This window comes from Xylocopa sonorina, chromosome 9 (genome assembly GCF_050948175.1).
Source record: "Xylocopa sonorina isolate GNS202 chromosome 9, iyXylSono1_principal, whole genome shotgun sequence".
NCBI classification, from domain to species: domain Eukaryota; kingdom Metazoa; phylum Arthropoda; class Insecta; order Hymenoptera; family Apidae; genus Xylocopa; species Xylocopa sonorina.
The window spans coordinates 8,379,840-8,396,693 of record NC_135201.1 but is presented as its reverse complement, the minus strand read 5'-3'; the positions used below and the strand labels follow the sequence as shown (position 1 = coordinate 8,396,693).

Below are 16,854 nucleotides of genomic sequence, written 5' to 3'. Positions count from 1 at the left end.
TAAGCACTTGTTGTAACACCGCGGTTTGTCACAAACGGAATCACTGCCTACGGATACGATATAACCGAGCAGCGTCTTAAAACTCACTCTGATTTTCTTTCGCACGTATTCAACGACAGTGACGTCGCTTCACCATGGCACTCGCACGGGTTTCTCTGTCTCATTCGCATCAATAGTCTCTTTCGCCACCTTACGACTTCGGGTATTATCGGTGAACTACGATGTTTATTCGGCACATCGGCTGACCAGTCACGGTTCACACCGAGATCGTCCCTGTTCTCTTCGTTTACCTATTGCTTTGCTCCTTTCGGACAGTAGACACTGTTGCCGCTAACTACACGCTCTCCTAATTAATAAAAATACAGCCGACGCGATTCCCTCAACCCAGAACGATCTCCTTCCCTCTTTCATCGAATCGCTTTTCCATTTAAACAGCTTTCGCCTTATTTTTGTTTACCTGCTGTATATGTAGATCAGAAAAATCGCCGAAATTCCTTTGTTACGCATCTTATGCCGCACTTACATACCGACAATTAAAACGTCTAGATGTACGAGACACTAAAAGCCAGGTGTGCACAGGTGTGAGCACATTCCGAGTGTACGATTATGTATATCTATATACGTACGTGTCTCAAAATGAAGTTTCGCGTCTACGTGTATACGTACACCTCTTTCCCTTACTTCGAATTAGTACTTTACATTCTTTAGTTGCGATTCCATTCGATGGCATGTTGTCCAAACAGTTACTCCGATGTTCAAAACAGCATCAATCCGCTGTTCACGCCTAGAGCGTATAATTCAATTACGAAATAAATAGATATTTTATGTGCAGAATGAATAGAAAAAGAGGCACGAGTACCAAGAACAAAAATATGTGGAAAATTCCAACGACTAATATTTTATCTACAATTATTTGTCTCGCTTTACTAAATATTCAGCATTATGTAACCTTGCTTGCTTGCTACAAATATAGCCAATGAACGTCGGCAAAGAAAAATTAAGGAAAATTGAAACTCGTAATATTCTTGAAAATTATAAAGCGATCGAACGATATCGCGTTTCCAATAAAACATGTTTGTCCGATGTACCGAAACTATCGTTTCTCACATTTGATGATTCAATATACGTATTTTTATCTCTATCCAAACAATAATTAAAAGTCATTTTCTCCAATTAAATTGTTGTTCTTATTCTATCGTTGCATTTTATTGGCGAATCGCTATGTTAACTCTTTATACACTAAGCTATCGATAAAACTCATTAGTTCTTGGATTTTAAAAGAAAAGAAATCTGTAATCGACCATTTTTTCAGTCGTAACGTTGTAAGAGATACCGAGTCGAGTCCACTAATCTCTATTCTACTTATAAATGTTCTATACATCTATTAATATAGTTCATTGCTGCGCGTTCGCCTATTCGTTCCACTGATTTAAAAATAATGCTTGCATTGAAATTTGCGCGTAACTGTAAATAAAATAATAACGCGTTCGCAGTAAACAACTCGCTACATCTACGCGAACTGTACGCGCTCTTTGTACGTAATTGGCATCACTTCCGATTTCGCGCTATTGTTTCAAATAAACTTTTCTTTAGGTATCCGAAAAAAATGTGGGAACAGAATAAAATGATGCTTGGCAACTAACTTGGAATAATCAATTTGTCACATCAATGACTTCGGAATTACATGAAGGATGCCTCGGCGATGTTCTTCAGATTGTTTGCTGATTTTGATCGCATTTTGTATTCATCTATTCCGCGATTCGTATTCGTCTAGAGGATTACAATTGATTCTCGACAATTTTACAATATTAACCATCTGAAAGTCGTCAAACATCAGAATCTTCCAAATTAAAATCGTGACTCGACAAAAGCAACGTGTATAAATTTATGAAAATACCTTTTCGTAATCGAATCTGCTTCTTTTGTATCACTCAGAGCCGAAAACACTACTACTATTTACTCGTTTATCCGATTGTCAAATAGCAAAGCACAATAATTTCCAATTTTCCCCAGGAGACGCGTTTTACAAGCTAATCGTTCTCTATCTATGAAGAAGTTTCTGAGTAATTCCTACTCGAATCTGAAATCATATGTAATGTCATTTTGACGTACAAATGCGGTGATACTTTTACAACGAGGCGATAAAATTTATGATTCAGTATATCGCTATTTAATCGTAAGCCTCTTCTTTTTCAGATGTGGAGGGGTTGGTCCAGGCTTTTGCCATTTCATAAAGTGTCGATCGATCTTTGTTAACTTTTGTTCGAACGATATACTTTTTGAACGAGATGTTTTGCTATAATTTTGAAAATTTATTCCTATTGTATCAGTCATAAATTCGAAGATTCCGATGGCATGGCCAATGGCCGTCAGCCGTACTTGTTCGGCAGTAGTTATCAAGAGGAATAATCTCCGCTAAACGCGATCTGTTTATCTGTACAGGTGTTGTTAATAATTTTTATACATTTAGTCATCGAAAGCGAGGAAAATAATGGAGTTCAGAGATAGAAGAAAAAAAGTTGCAACGATGATATCAAGTCTAAACTTGTAGCAACGAAGATAATGTTATCACATCCTCCTTAAACAATAATGCACGCAATGCACGGTGGATGCAATAGCTTCGAAGTTGTTGGTATAGTTGATATATTTTTTACGGTAATTAAACTGGAATTTAAAATTCATTTGTAAATTCTTGCATAAAAAGAATAATGTTTTGTTTAATAAAAAAATATGAAGTTAACATTCAGATTTCTGCGATGCATCCTTCTGCAATCCTTATTAAAATCATCGAAACCGCAACTTCTGGAGATAAGAATTTTTCATAGACTGCATAATTTAAAAGCTATTCAAGGTGTGCACGTTAGATCACCCTGTATATCGTATTTCTGCAGCTTCCGGTCGAACAGGAGCTCGTAAAGCAGAGCATGATCAATTTCCGTTAAAACGAGCATCGTATTTAATTGTATACATTGTATTCAACGATTAAATAATTGTAACAACGAATACAACTTTACAGTTCGATAAATTCAAGTATTCATTAGTATGTATGTCATTCGGTAGTTTCAGGCGATCACGTATGCGAGAATTTCATGCAGAGACACGTTAAAAGCTCGACTTACCATTTTCTTCTTTCCTTATTGTAACCCTTAATTAGCATCAATTTTTTCACGCCACGTTTTTCGATATATACACGAATTTTATTATTAATAAACTGTGCGAAAGGTTTAACGACTCTTTCACAACTTAAGCGTAATAAAAGGAATGTAAATGTAAATTGAAATAAATTCCACAAGAATTCTCTGTAGGTCTTATAAACGTTAAGAAAGACATTTTCTTTAAAGGTCTAATGGATCGAACCAGTTTCTGTTTAAACTGTTTACCAGGCCAATTAAGGGTTGAGATTTCAAGGAATTGGAAAGTCCGCTTGAATACATGTACAAACGATATTTTCTTTACGGTAATATTGACTCGAACATTGATGTTTTACGATGGTTGTTACACTTACGTCTCGTTGGCTTAATATCTTTTTTTATTTTACTAATAAAAATTTACATCGTACATAGCAACAATAACTACGGTAAATTACTATTCGTCATATATGTATTTTGGATACTTTCATGGTCTGCGATACGGAAAATGCGCGCGTGGGTATATATACAGGGTGTTTCATGACATACGTGTATACCAAATTTTCTTAGCCGATTCAGAAAATTGTTTGAAATGCAAAATGTTATATAAACGTACCACTAGATCTTCGAAAGTAAGGACAGAGTGTTAATCAGTTTTTTCACATCTACAACAATGCTTAATTTGTTCATAATCATTTCGATTGGAAATCTTGATCTTTAATCAATTGTAAACCGCGGTTCTTTCTTGGATTAGTATAAAGAATGGTGTTAACAATGTATGTATGGAAATAATGCTTAGACCAGAGGAAAAAGTAAAGAATAGAATGGAGGAGAATGCTGGGATGCAAGGAGAATCCTTCAAGTCCATAAATCTGTTTTGCGAAAAATAGATTTCTATCTTTTAAAAGAGAAATGTTCATTATTGTCTTCTTTTTCCACTTTCAAATGTTTTATTTTGAGAAAAGTACAACACTTAATAAACGAATGAAAGTTTCTATTATAAATTAGAAATTCGTTAATTTGATCAAGATATTGTTTAATCGTAAAAAGTTATTCGTACGATTTCGAAAGCTAATAATTCCGGAAACGGAGATTCGATTAAAATGAAAATTAAGAAAATAGCGCGAACAGCTTCCTCTTTTTTAATTTATTGACTTTCAACGCTACCTTTTCGTGGCGTTTTGCATTCAGAATTATCCTCTAAATGAATTAAGTATGTTATGTACTCACGTCATAAAACACCAGTGTAGGTTTCGGTATCAGGCAACTGTTTTATATCATAATTTCTTCGGTACAATACATAATTTTCCAATTATTCAGGATGAATATGAGTACTCCATTCGCATCTACATACACACTCGCGTACGCGCGCGCGCACTTCCTCACTCATTCACATTGATACTTATAAATTGTGTAGATTACTTCCAGTAAATTCTAAACGATGCATAGCCCCTTCGTTTTGCCTAAATTAATGAAGATATACAAATGAATTTAAATGGAAACGAAACGATAAAAGTATGGCACATATAACACATTGAAATTAAGTATAAATAAATATTACATTAAAAGTCTATAAACTGCATATTATCACATTTAGGGAACCCTGTGTTTTACGTATAAATAACTAAATAAAAATTAACAAAGCTACTTTCCTTACCAATTGTAAATATCTATATACAAACGAAATATCACCGTTTATTATTTGTTAACAAATTTTGTTGTATTATGTTTGCAACGTATAATACATATGTGATGACTAGTATAATACAGTTTTATAATATGAAAATCTAATGGGCAAGTACATAAATATAAAAGAATTCCTTACATTGATAAATCTAGGATAAATGATCTTTTCATATTATAAATCATAAGTTCTATGCCAGCATATTTGGCACACGTGTATGAATAAAAATACCTAAACTTTTCTAATAAATTTTTGTATCATATATTGCAGCTTCTTTTTTTTTTCTTTTAATTCTACTAATTATAATTAAAACGCCACAACAATTATTTGTTTACGTCTTACGAAATTAAGTCATTCGTACTTTTGTAATCTAGCACTATTTCTTTTTTTTCATTTTCTTCTAACAAAATTCTTAATAACAATGAATATTTATTATCAAATGAAATTCATTAGTAGGCGATGCATTTTATTTGAACGATTGAACACCGTACTCGTTTCATAAAGTCTGTTATTTTTAAACATAATGCGGTAAATACTCTCAACTGTAATAAAGAATCTTCTGTTTTTACATTAATTTCATAAAATATTTCGTTGTAATGTAAACAAAGTTTTAAAATGCATTTCCTACTCTATTTAAATATATATATTGTTAATCGCGTATTAATATTTATTAATCTAGCATAATATAAATAATCTATATACTCGTTACAAGCATGGAATTTAAGTTCGTCATAGTCTCTATAACTTATAAACATATAATGATATGTTATAAACAATACGTTACCGATCTTTATTCTGATGCTACAAGAAACATCTAAATATTTAAATAACTCTTTTTTATAGAAAGAAATTTTAACATCTTTGTTATATCCACTAGTTTTCCTATCATAGAAAAGTGTATAAAATCAATGTTGTACATTTCGAATGTTTACATTTTGCAACTAAATTTTAATAATTGATATTGCAAGTTAATTGAATAAAACCTTCAATACTTGTTTTAATAAAATATGATATTGTATAAAAAATACTGTAAATAAACAGTATTGTGTAAATATTGTGATAAATATCATTTACGATTTCAATCTTTATGACGTGATTGCCTTCCACATTATTCGCTATTGAAAAAGCTGTTTTATATAAAATTCGAATAAACTTTTTAGTATTCAATCTAGGTCGATTCATAAATTCGAGCACTTACATACAAAAAGCACAATTCTACTATACAGTGGAGATGAATTTTTAATAAACTTGTATGGCCATGTATGTGAATTACCTTAGAAAACCCATGGGTTGAGGTCAATGGTCTCATCTTAGAATGGTCTAGCTAAAAAAAACATATGTATAAACTCGCATTCAGAGAAAGAAAGAGGCCTCCCAATAATCGTGATCGTTACAAGACGAGTATGCGTTTAATCTGGAACATAGTTTTCAATAGCGAATGATTCAGAAGATAATTGAGTGGAAAAATTGGAATTGTACATCCTGTATAGTATAAATTTTAAATGATTTGCAATGTGACTGAATTTATGTGTATACATACATATGTTTATGCTTAATATTGCTGAAATAATACTAAATTATAAACAAAATTATTTCTATTAATGTAATCCTTTTAAATTCAATTAGAAAACAAAAAACAAACTGCAGGTACTTTTCAATAAGATCATCTTTTTGGTTTTTAAAAACCAAAATTATGAATAAAGTAATTACAAATGAAATGATAAAATGAAGTTGTTAATAAATATTTTACATCTTCTCTTTACAAGTATTATGTATCACACATCGATACAGTCTATTATTTAAATTTCATTAGAACTTTATTATCTGTTTTGCATTTGTTTTCTCTTACCTATGTTTAGATGAATGATTTCGGATAACTTCTCTGTTCTTTAAACTAGTTATCTGCAGAGTATGAAGAAACTAGTGTAATTCTACCACGTCTATCTAAATGATAGGCTCTTCTATATCCGAGTTTAGAAAAAGTTTCGGGTTTAGAATCATTTTCATTATTCTAGCAAATAATGAAAAATTTGTGTGATTCTTCGTATTAATCTGCGATTACACCTAAATCTGTACTATTGGTAGATTTTACATTAATTTCCTCATCGTCGATAACCGTTTTATTAGTCATATTTAGTGCTTGATGCGTGGCTGGAGTTTGATTGTCAGCAGTCTTTCCCTCCTCTACTGGTTGAACTGCTGTCAATGTAGTCCACCAATTAGAGAAAGCTCCTTTAGCTTGCGAGATTGCACCACCTAATAAGTAAAATAAAACTTTAATTTTCTTCTAAAATATTATATGAGAGAATGCGTAATGAATGAGGCCAATCATCTAGATATCATCATATTGTAACTATTCGAAACATTTTGAAAAGTTTGAAATAAATAATCTTACCTACTGCTTTACCAGTTGTTGCAACGGCCCTTCCGGTTGATGCCATGGCTTGATTTATTTTCCTACCACTTTCTGTATTTTGCATTGTACTAGAATAAGTGCGTTCATTTAACATATTACTATCTCAATGTTCGTTATTGAAAACTGGTAGGTATACTTACTGTGACAATCGTAATTTCATATCTTGTACTGATAGTTGTCCTGCAAATGGATGACCAGGCTCAACATTATTAATTTCGGGCTTGTTAGAATTGCACCATATTTTATAATTATTTGTAGAACGCCAGGCAGTCATAAATGCTGAATTATAATGGTCAGACTGACGAGTATCTTGTTGTAGAGACGTTCTTAGCATGCTTAATAGATAAACTCGGAATTGTGTTCTGATCCATTCATCCCCGCCCTCCCAACCTACACTATCCAAAAAAATATCTTTGCGTGGCTCCATTACATGTCTCACTATGTAATCTGCGAATCTTAGATCTTCCGTCGTAAGATGCAATTGTTTTTTTAATTCTGGATCACTTGTTTCTATTCGTGTATTTTCAACCTTTACATGCATCAATATATCATAATTTATCAGTAATGCTTGAAACATTACGTATTTAAAGTTTAGAAATTTTAATTGAAACTCACCTCTACTAATACATCAATAAGTTGCTTCTTCTGCTTAAATAAAACATTTGTTGCTCCTACTATGTACCCCCTAACATTAACATCCGCCAGAAGATCCAAATATGGTAAAGACAGGTATGGTAAACATAGATAACCCTTAAAGAAATTAAAATGAATCGTCACTATTCGATTATATCTTATACAATGATGATAATTAGTAATCTGCAATCTCTTCTTCATACCTTTGTAAATACACTTAAAGGCAAACCGCATAATTCTGGATTCACGTGAGCGATTTGAGTAATATTATTTGTCAAACGCGCGTCAGATAGTGCATCGTTACTTGTATCACGTGGTAATGTATTGTCCGCATCTGTTGTACTTAATGTAATCGTATTTATACTCTGTACCCTGTGGACATTATCATTTGGCTTTAAAGAATACACAGAGTTATTTCCTTCCACATAAGATTCTGTGCATTCTTGTGCTGATTCAACTTCGATAACTTTCATATTTAAATTCTCATTTTCATTGTTATTCTTCTGTATTAATACATTCTTAAATTCATCCATGCATTTATCTTCCATAGTCTCTACAATTTTGTTATCATTTATGCATAAGGAATTTCTATTGGAGTTACCATTAATATGCTCTTCTTTCGTGTCAGATATATTATTCGAGACACAGTTCGTGGAGGATAAATTATTATCAATGTTATTTATCGATGTTTCTTCTTCATCGAATGTTGGAATAGGAGACATGGGCCTAGATGGTCTGGAGGAAATCAATGAATTATAATACCATGAAAATAATGTCAGTTACAGATACTATTTTTCTTTACAAAAAAGTATATTACCTAACGCACGCAGCTTGTTGCAATCCATGTTCTATCATACCAGGAAATAGTGAAAGTAATGTCAATATTGTAGCACACAATGGTTGAACTGGTGACTGATAAAAAACTATTCTTTTCTCTAACAAAAGCAGTTTAAATAACAATAGTACTTTGTGGCGAAACTGTAATATAAAATCTCTTGCTGACAATCCTATAAACATGAATTATTTTACACAGAAATGTATACTCCAAATTATGCTTTCTATACCAAAAGTGTATAAATACTAATGTTATTATAATTACCAACAAAAATTTGAGGCGGTATCTGACTTTTGCTACTCATACAAGAATTCAGATGATGGTAAGTATCTTCTAATAATGATACTTTACTGAAGTCACCTTCTTCGAAATAAGCGTGTGTTATCAGTGCCATTTTTACTTGAATATGACCATACAATGGCAATATGCTTAACACACAAACAGATTTTTGGACCGTACCTCTCGTTATATCAGATGTAAGATTTTTTATTTTCTGTAAAGAATTAGAAGTTATAAATCTTAGACATAAAAAGTAATTTATTCTAATTCAACTAATGGAAATGTCTGGACACAAATGATCTCTGTATTTTAAAGATTAGCATACTGAAAGAATTCTCAGATTTAAGGCTTTGTTACCTCAACAGGGATTTGTCTAAAGCACGAAATGCCATATACTGTGCGTTTTGGATCGTTTAGACTAGGTAAATGAAAGTAAACAGTATCCTCGTCGTAATTATGAGATCCATCTGGTAAAGCAAGGGTCGGTAAATATTTCCACCCTAGTGGACATTCGTTTGGAGCTCCAGGCACCAATGGAGGAAATGAGTATTCTACCTAATAATAACATAGTATTTCAGTCATTTATAGATACTACAAATATAAAATTCATTACACTTAATTACAATTGTGACTTAAATACAATGATACAATTATAACGTATATTTACAATGAAGGGAATCTCAAAATCTGTTTGTTTTATTCGGAAATAGTTTCTATTAATACTATACAATTAATACAATTTTTATTTGCAAAATATTCATCGAGTACACAGTAGTATGAGACAAAAGACAATTGCTAAAAATCAAGGCTATTAAAACGTTTTAGTGAAAACAGTAAACGGCTTACTTGACATCCTTTTTTATGATGAAATCCGACGACAATTACATGAAGTATTGGTCCAGTTGATTCTGCCATATTTTCCGGATACGTGTTATATGAAATTTATACACACGGTACAATTTGTTTTTCTCGCATTAACTTATTTGTTCATTTTAAAACGAAGAAAATATATTTTTTCTATTACCCAGTCGAACTACAACAAACTCACAGTTAGCACGCGTTCTTAACCACCATGTTAATTTCATAGCTACCAACTGTGTTACTTATTCTAGTGCATTCAGTGTTGGCGCTCTCATCATACAACAGATTTGCATTTCAAGAAGTTTATATCATCTTAATGTAGTAATGCATTAAATTTTCGTTATGTCAACTATACGTACTATGATCCGTGAAAAGTTGCTGGGTGAAAGCATAAAACTGAACTTCACTAAAAGAACATGCATTTAAAAATTAAAAAATAGTATATTTACAGTTACAACTTGCTTTGTTCAATGATAAACTCTTACTCTATTTATTAAATATAGAAAATTAAATTTAATATATATATATGAAAAAAAAACAAATAACTATTGAGATATAACAGAGCGATATAAAGAGAAATCTTTTATTATACAATTTGTTTTAATCATTTAAATAGCGCATACAATTATAGAAAGTAAAATGGTTTCTTAGTTTATATCATATTGCAATCAAATATTTCATCTTAACATGTTTTTAATAAAACATTTGTGGCTTTCATTTATGTTTCTTTTTAAAATCATTCAATTTAATTAAAATTTCTTTTAAATATAATATATATGCATATATATTAACAAAACAGGCAAATATTGTATTGATAAGAAACATTACCATTTCTATAATGACTTATCTTCGCCAATTTTATAGCCTTGACCTTTTTTTAATATTTATGATCTGTGTATAGCAGTGCCTGCAGCATAGTTCTTATTTTGCTCCCGCTTCAATGCCGCGGGAGCAATATGCTTTTATTTGGTCAGAAATATTAGATTGTTTTCTGCCATCAGCCTCATAGCTGCCTCTCTTCCCCATATCAATAAGAAGGAAAAGAAGGAAAAGGATGGGTGGAAAAAGTTGATCCGTGGAAGACGCGCTACCTGCGTACATTAAATCCTCGTGTTCCATCTGGTCCAATAGGCATACGAAGTACATTGCTAGGTAGCCCGCTACAGCTTGGTGTTATTGATTTCGGTTGAATTCTACTTATTTCCTGCAGCAGTTTCTCTTCTGGACTCTTTTCTTCACCTAGAATTCTTTTTCTTGCTTCTGCGTACTCCTGTTCCCTCTATAAATATTTGTTTCAATGTCATATAATGTGAAATCTTTTTTTTTTTACATTTAAAAAGTAAAGGAACAATGATGAGACCTGAGGCTGGTAAAAATTATCCATGGGAGAGAATTGCATAAAGAATATACCTGTTTTAAAGATTTAATAGGTTGTTTCGGTTTATCTCCGTTCACCAATGGTCCATCACCGCTACCTTGTGAATCTCTTGTAGGTCTTTTCAATATTTTTACTGTTGGCTTCGGAGGTACATATTGAGATCTCATACCATCTTCTCCTAACATTATCATTCTGCTGTTTGTGTGGTGACTGATTTTGAAGCTAAGGCATTACAATTACAAAATATCATAATTATTATATGAAAATAACAAAATGAACAAATTTTAAGTTAGCATCTAGGCAGAATTTCTTTTTATATACCTATTTTTGTTAATTTACAACAACTTATACTCTATTGTTATTTTTTATATGTAATATATGACACAAAGTAATTAGAATTTGAAATAAAATTGTGTCATTTCTTCATTTAATCCACAGAATTATAAATTATTTCATTATATTGGGCTGAGTAGAAAGTTCTCATGATTTTTCCTTATGTTATATATATATTTGGTACAAAAACTAAACTTAGCTGATAACATAGTCTCCATTATAAAAGAATAACACAACTTTTCATTCAACCCGATATGTACTTTGTACTCCTAAAATTTCTCTATTCTGTGTCTTTAAAATTTGCATAAACTATTATACAGTTAATCTTCCTAGACCTACCTAGAAGATTCTATTTCTTCTAATGCTTCTACTGCATTTAATTGAAGGGCATCCAACTTTTTGTCGAGAGCCTAAAATTTATTTCACTTTGATTATACGAATATGATTTAATTAATACAATACGATTTAATGCTACAACATATATAATACTTTCACAATGTGTATTTTTAAAAATCTTTACCAACCACATCCGTCGACTAAACTACCCATTATTAAGTACCAGATTTTGCATGTAAAACGTTCAGATATTGTTTATAAATTAAGAATAACTAATAAAGGAATGTTATTTAATGTAACATACATATGTTTTGCTCTAATTTTATATTAGGATGTAGTAGTTTGAGATATTCTATATTTAGGGTAATTGAGACGAATTATCGTGCTGGAAAATATATCAACAATTGGTAAACAATAATATACCTTGATTGAGGGAAAAAAATATGCTTTCACGTACTTTCTTATCACCACTACTATCCCTAGCCACATGGATATTTATTCGTGTAACAACAAGTATCTTATCGCACATATATATAATTAAGAGCAATTAGAATATAGTTCTCCTTTATTTAGTGTTGTATATACAATCTTGTTGAAAATATATATTATCTTAATACAAATAAGCATCATTTTAATAGTATCCCGCATGTATAGGTTAAGATAACTATCTCACTATAAAGTCAACTTTAAATAATACTATACCTTAGTCATAGTGTAAAAACCAATTTACCTCTGATTCTTCGATCTCTTCCCAACTTTCGAGAACGTCATCCATAGTTGACATTTTTCGAATTATGTACTAATTTTTAACTCCTATGAATCACCTCGAAAAACTTAATAACAGCCCTCGCATGAATCGTGTAAAGTATAGACGAGCAGAAGATTGGCATATGTATAGGTAGGTATATAGATATACCTTTTAGTAAGATGGAAATTAAAATAGCTCTGTTATATCACATTAGCCAAATAAAGAGGTTGAATATTTCCTAGATAAATTTCTTCACGGCGGCGCGTTCAAATCTTTGAACTTCTAAACTTTATATTTGCAACCTTGAACAATGTACAAAGTAATTACGAATCGGTAGTTGTGATATCTGAATTAATGAGATTGGATAAGAAAGAAAATAATCCCATTCTTTTAGTTAGGAAACAAAGTTATTGGATACGGTGAAAAATTTATTTATATACATAATTATCATTATATTTCAAAGAAAATTGATTGAAAAAACGTCATAATATGATTTTTTATTTATTTCTACTTTACTATAGCGTAATAGTAATGATAAATGTAGTAATAATGATAACAAAGATGATAATAATGATAATTATAAGTGTTACTTCAAAGAACATCTCATAAATAGAACAGAAACATGTTGCAAAAACATTAAAAAAAGCTATCAGCATTTTTCATAAATCTTTACATTATAAATTATCTTACAATTAGGTATACAATGTACAAAGATAATTCATCTTAGTTATTAGTATTTACATACGTACAAGTATGCATATGCATACAAAACCGCACATGGGCGTATTTGTACAGATGCAATATAAATATCATAGCTTACTGTACCTCACTTTTTGTTTGTCTTGGTGACCATGATATTCATTAATGACAAGTTTGCAAAGAAACAAATGAAACACAATTATAAGAAAGCAAATACTGATCCAAAAGAGTGTTGGTAATCCTCCTAATTGATGCCCATGTTTATGTAAGGCCATTACAAGATGATCATGTGCCGGGGCTGTAAGATTATGTATACGTTTTATTAACTATCTGAAAAATAATTGAAGAACTTCCAAAACTTTGTACCAACCGTCATCTATGGCATGTACATGTAAAGCATTCCGTAAATCTTGCATGTGTTGATAATCAGACGTTACATATAATATGGCCGTTAATGGTTTTGTTAATTTGACTGGAATGTTTGTATACGATTGGCTTAATGAGACAGGTGCGTCTAGACAACCTGCGTCACAGCCAAAATAAACACTATCGCTCTTGTCTAAAGCCACTCTTAAGATCGCGCGATTATCTTCTCCAACTGTTACCGATATATTTAAATGTGTTACGTTGCCATAACTTATTCTTCTACAAAAAATCGAAAATAAAAAATGTGTTTCATTTAAATTACATACCTAGAAGACAGTAATATTATTAGCAAATTGCTTTCACAGTACCTAAATAAATAATCTCGATGAAGATATTGTGGATCGATATTAAACTCAAGATGTTGATTACTAAAACGTAAACTACCAAGACTTAAAACAATAGCTTGTTGCACTGCTGCAGGATCACCAGTCGTTAAATGATGACATCCTTGTTTTTCTAATGTTATTAACCATGCTTCAACTACACTATTCACAGCATTAATAGTGGACGTATCTTTCCATAACCGTGGAGCATCCCTAACATAGAAAGTGATAAGATAGAAATATCAAAGAGAAAAAAAACTAACAAAATTATATGTTACTCACAAAGTGTGATGTCCACGATAACAACCTTCATTCATGGCTAAATTTTTCTCTATATCTGGAACACCCACTGGAACTTGAGATAATACATAGTATGTAGTAGAATTTATTTTATGACCATTAAGTGCTCCCTCGGCTTTGGAATCACTTATTCGAAGACCTGTATACCAATAACTTTGCCAAAGGTTAATATGATCATCTTTTAAAGTTTGGTGTTGAATACTGATTGCTTTTTTCATTGCCTATAACAAATTACACGAAATTATAATATGCATCAAATCAATGGACATGGACAAACATAAGAAATTTTCATAAGGACCTCTATAGCTTTCTTCTTTGTTAATTCATAGTGACTATGGTATTCTTCCATAAGCGTAGGCTCACTGTATTGTATACTTGTTAAGAATTTTAATTTCATAGAACTTCTTGCCTTAATTTGTAATGCTCTTGGTGGCACTTCATAAAGTATTGATATTGCCACAATTTTATTTGAGTTAGATAATGGCACGAAGCCAGAAATTAAGTTATACTCATCAGTAAAATCATCTACTTGAATTCTGAACATAACATAAATATAATTATGAAAATAGTATCTATATTCTGGTTCTAAGTTTACTAGCATAAATGCATGATGCAGCTATTCAATGGAAAATAGCTCAGTGTAGTACCATTCTTTCTTATTGGGTAGCCACTATCATACTTTTATGTTAGTATAATCAAAATCATAGTTTCTTATAGAATTTGTAAAGTTAAATAAGTACTTGATTGTTTCTGTTCTGGAATTACTCCAATGTATAGAAATTTGTGGTTTCAGTGGTACAGTTTGAGAAAATGAAAGTGGATTAGTTACTTTTACATCTTGTACCAATATTGCATCGAATACTCTATGAGCATAGTACTGAAACTCTATATAATATCCTTCTCTGAGGCACTGATAATGGTGAACAATTCCATTTGTATAGTGGGTCACTGTAGCTTCTCGATAGAAATTGCTTTTTAACAAGGAATGAGAAATTAATGGTTGCCATGGAATAGGCAACGTTAGTCCTCGTCCATGTTTTATGTACAGTACAGCTTCGGGTAAAATAGCAATTCCAAAAACTCCATTGCCAATATAAGGCAAGTAACGATGTTCCGTTTCTTTTGGTGGATTATGAAGGACGTTAGCATTATATTCTCCGATATCTATATGAAAGGCAGCCAACCTTTCATTCATGCAATGATCTTCAAATGCTAGAAAAAAAAATAAATTTGTTGTGGTAAAATTATACAAATTCTTTACAGGTGTATAACCTATTGTGACTGTTCAACTTGTCCATATGAAATTGAAATTATCAACAGAAAAAAGGTATTATACAGAAATTGTTTATTGAAATTAACTTTTATTACCTTCTGTTGATTCTCTAGTGGAAGAAAAAAGCCACTGTACAAAAGATGGGCCAAAATACAGGAGTGTACCACCACATACAACAAGCAATATCAATATCTTGCGATACGAGTAATTTCCATCGATTAAACGTCGTATTCGTTTTCCAATTTCACGATTATCAAACATTGTTCCAACTCTTATCATACCTATTCGACTTATTCACTTTAGTGTTTATGCATATTTGTAAATGTTCTTTTATTTTTGTACGACCACCATCAAGTAACATAACCCCTTTACTTTTGCCCTAATACCAAATTCATAAGAAAGTACGATTTCAAAATAATTTTATGCTTTTGTGCTTATTTTACAAACGTTAGTGAGATTTTCAAACATTTTTCAATAATTCATAACTCGCACAACAATTTTAATATTCAAATCTATTCAAATTTAACGAATATGACATTTTGTACATACTACAGCAGCTACAATATGTGTATATAGATAATTGTATAGGTAGTTGTAGCGCAGCAAGTTGTACAGAAAGGACAATCATTAATCATAAGGCGTTCTTATTATATATCTTTAATTTTCATTAAAATTTTGATTTAATTTATCTGTAATTTTCATTAATATATTTATATTGTTATTAATTGTAAAATAAAATTTTATAAAAACAATTATTGAATTTTCATTAGAAGAGGTTGGTACCCCCTTCCCTCAAATAGCTTACATTTGAATTCGACCAATTACGATCGCCTATTTTTATCGCGCGAAATACTTCGCTTGAATCTTCTTTTCTTTCTGTGTTTTCCTCGTGAGTACATCCTTCCTTATTTTTACTATTTGATATTAAATTATATTTCTCGTGCGTTTCTAAATGTTAAAAATAACACAAGAGTTTCGTTTAAAAGCAAAATTATCATTTTCTATGTAAATTATTCATTTTTTCACCTGTTTTGTTTGAAATACGTAATATTCTATTCGCGATGTCAAAAGTTGTACAAATTTTGCTCTATTGTTGCATTAATTTTTATGAATGTTATTTTATTTAATATTATTAATAATATAAATTAGCAGACGTTATTTTTTTATGTAAGTAAAGAATAATATAAAAATTTTTCTTTGTA

The 16,854-nt window shown here is 31.1% G+C and overlaps 3 protein-coding genes across 8 annotated transcripts; all 3 read right to left on the bottom strand.

The window, feature by feature from the left end:
- Positions 1–4,822: 4,822 nt before the first annotated feature.
- LOC143426851 (late secretory pathway protein AVL9 homolog) lies at positions 4,823–10,081 on the bottom strand. 2 transcript variants are annotated; one of them, XR_013102196.1, is made up of 10 exons: positions 9,822–10,081; positions 9,333–9,530; positions 8,961–9,189; positions 8,679–8,868; positions 8,065–8,596; positions 7,844–7,978; positions 7,369–7,757; positions 7,208–7,296; positions 6,662–7,068; positions 4,823–6,136 (listed from the first exon to the last, which is right to left on the bottom strand). XR_013102196.1 is itself a non-coding variant. In XM_076900532.1 (9 exons), the coding sequence occupies exons 1-9, from the start codon at positions 9,888–9,890 to the stop codon at positions 6,860–6,862; spliced, it is 2,040 nt and encodes a 679-aa protein (XP_076756647.1). In that variant the 5' UTR covers positions 9,891–10,081; the 3' UTR covers positions 4,823–6,859. The 2 variants fall into 2 exon arrangements, 1 of the variants encoding a protein (XP_076756647.1); XM_076900532.1 differs by having other exon boundaries at positions 4,823–7,068.
- Positions 10,082–10,405: 324 nt separating this feature from the next.
- Positions 10,406–12,892, bottom strand: LOC143426714 (SUZ RNA-binding domain-containing). Of its 4 annotated transcripts, none has more exons than XM_076900314.1 (4): positions 12,586–12,891; positions 11,887–11,957; positions 11,247–11,436; positions 10,406–11,115 (listed from the first exon to the last, which is right to left on the bottom strand). In XM_076900314.1, the coding sequence occupies exons 1-4, from the start codon at positions 12,592–12,594 to the stop codon at positions 10,924–10,926; spliced, it is 462 nt and encodes a 153-aa protein (XP_076756429.1). In that variant the 5' UTR covers positions 12,595–12,891; the 3' UTR covers positions 10,406–10,923. The 4 variants fall into 4 exon arrangements, with proteins under 4 accessions (XP_076756429.1, XP_076756428.1, XP_076756427.1 ...); XM_076900313.1 differs by having other exon boundaries at positions 12,614–12,881; XM_076900312.1 differs by lacking the exon at positions 12,586–12,891 and adding an exon at positions 12,341–12,469.
- A 259-nt stretch (positions 12,893–13,151) lies between these two features.
- LOC143426999 (uncharacterized protein KIAA2013 homolog) lies at positions 13,152–16,206 on the bottom strand. 2 transcript variants are annotated; one of them, XM_076900786.1, is made up of 8 exons: positions 16,100–16,206; positions 15,748–15,933; positions 15,120–15,591; positions 14,678–14,915; positions 14,362–14,600; positions 14,065–14,292; positions 13,701–13,975; positions 13,152–13,628 (listed from the first exon to the last, which is right to left on the bottom strand). In XM_076900786.1, exons 2-8 carry the CDS (start codon positions 15,929–15,931, stop codon positions 13,441–13,443), a joined length of 1,824 nt encoding a protein of 607 aa, XP_076756901.1. In that variant the 5' UTR covers positions 15,932–15,933; positions 16,100–16,206; the 3' UTR covers positions 13,152–13,440. The 2 variants fall into 2 exon arrangements, with proteins under 2 accessions (XP_076756901.1, XP_076756900.1); XM_076900785.1 differs by lacking the exon at positions 16,100–16,206 and having other exon boundaries at positions 15,748–16,090.
- Positions 16,207–16,854: the final 648 nt, after the last annotated feature.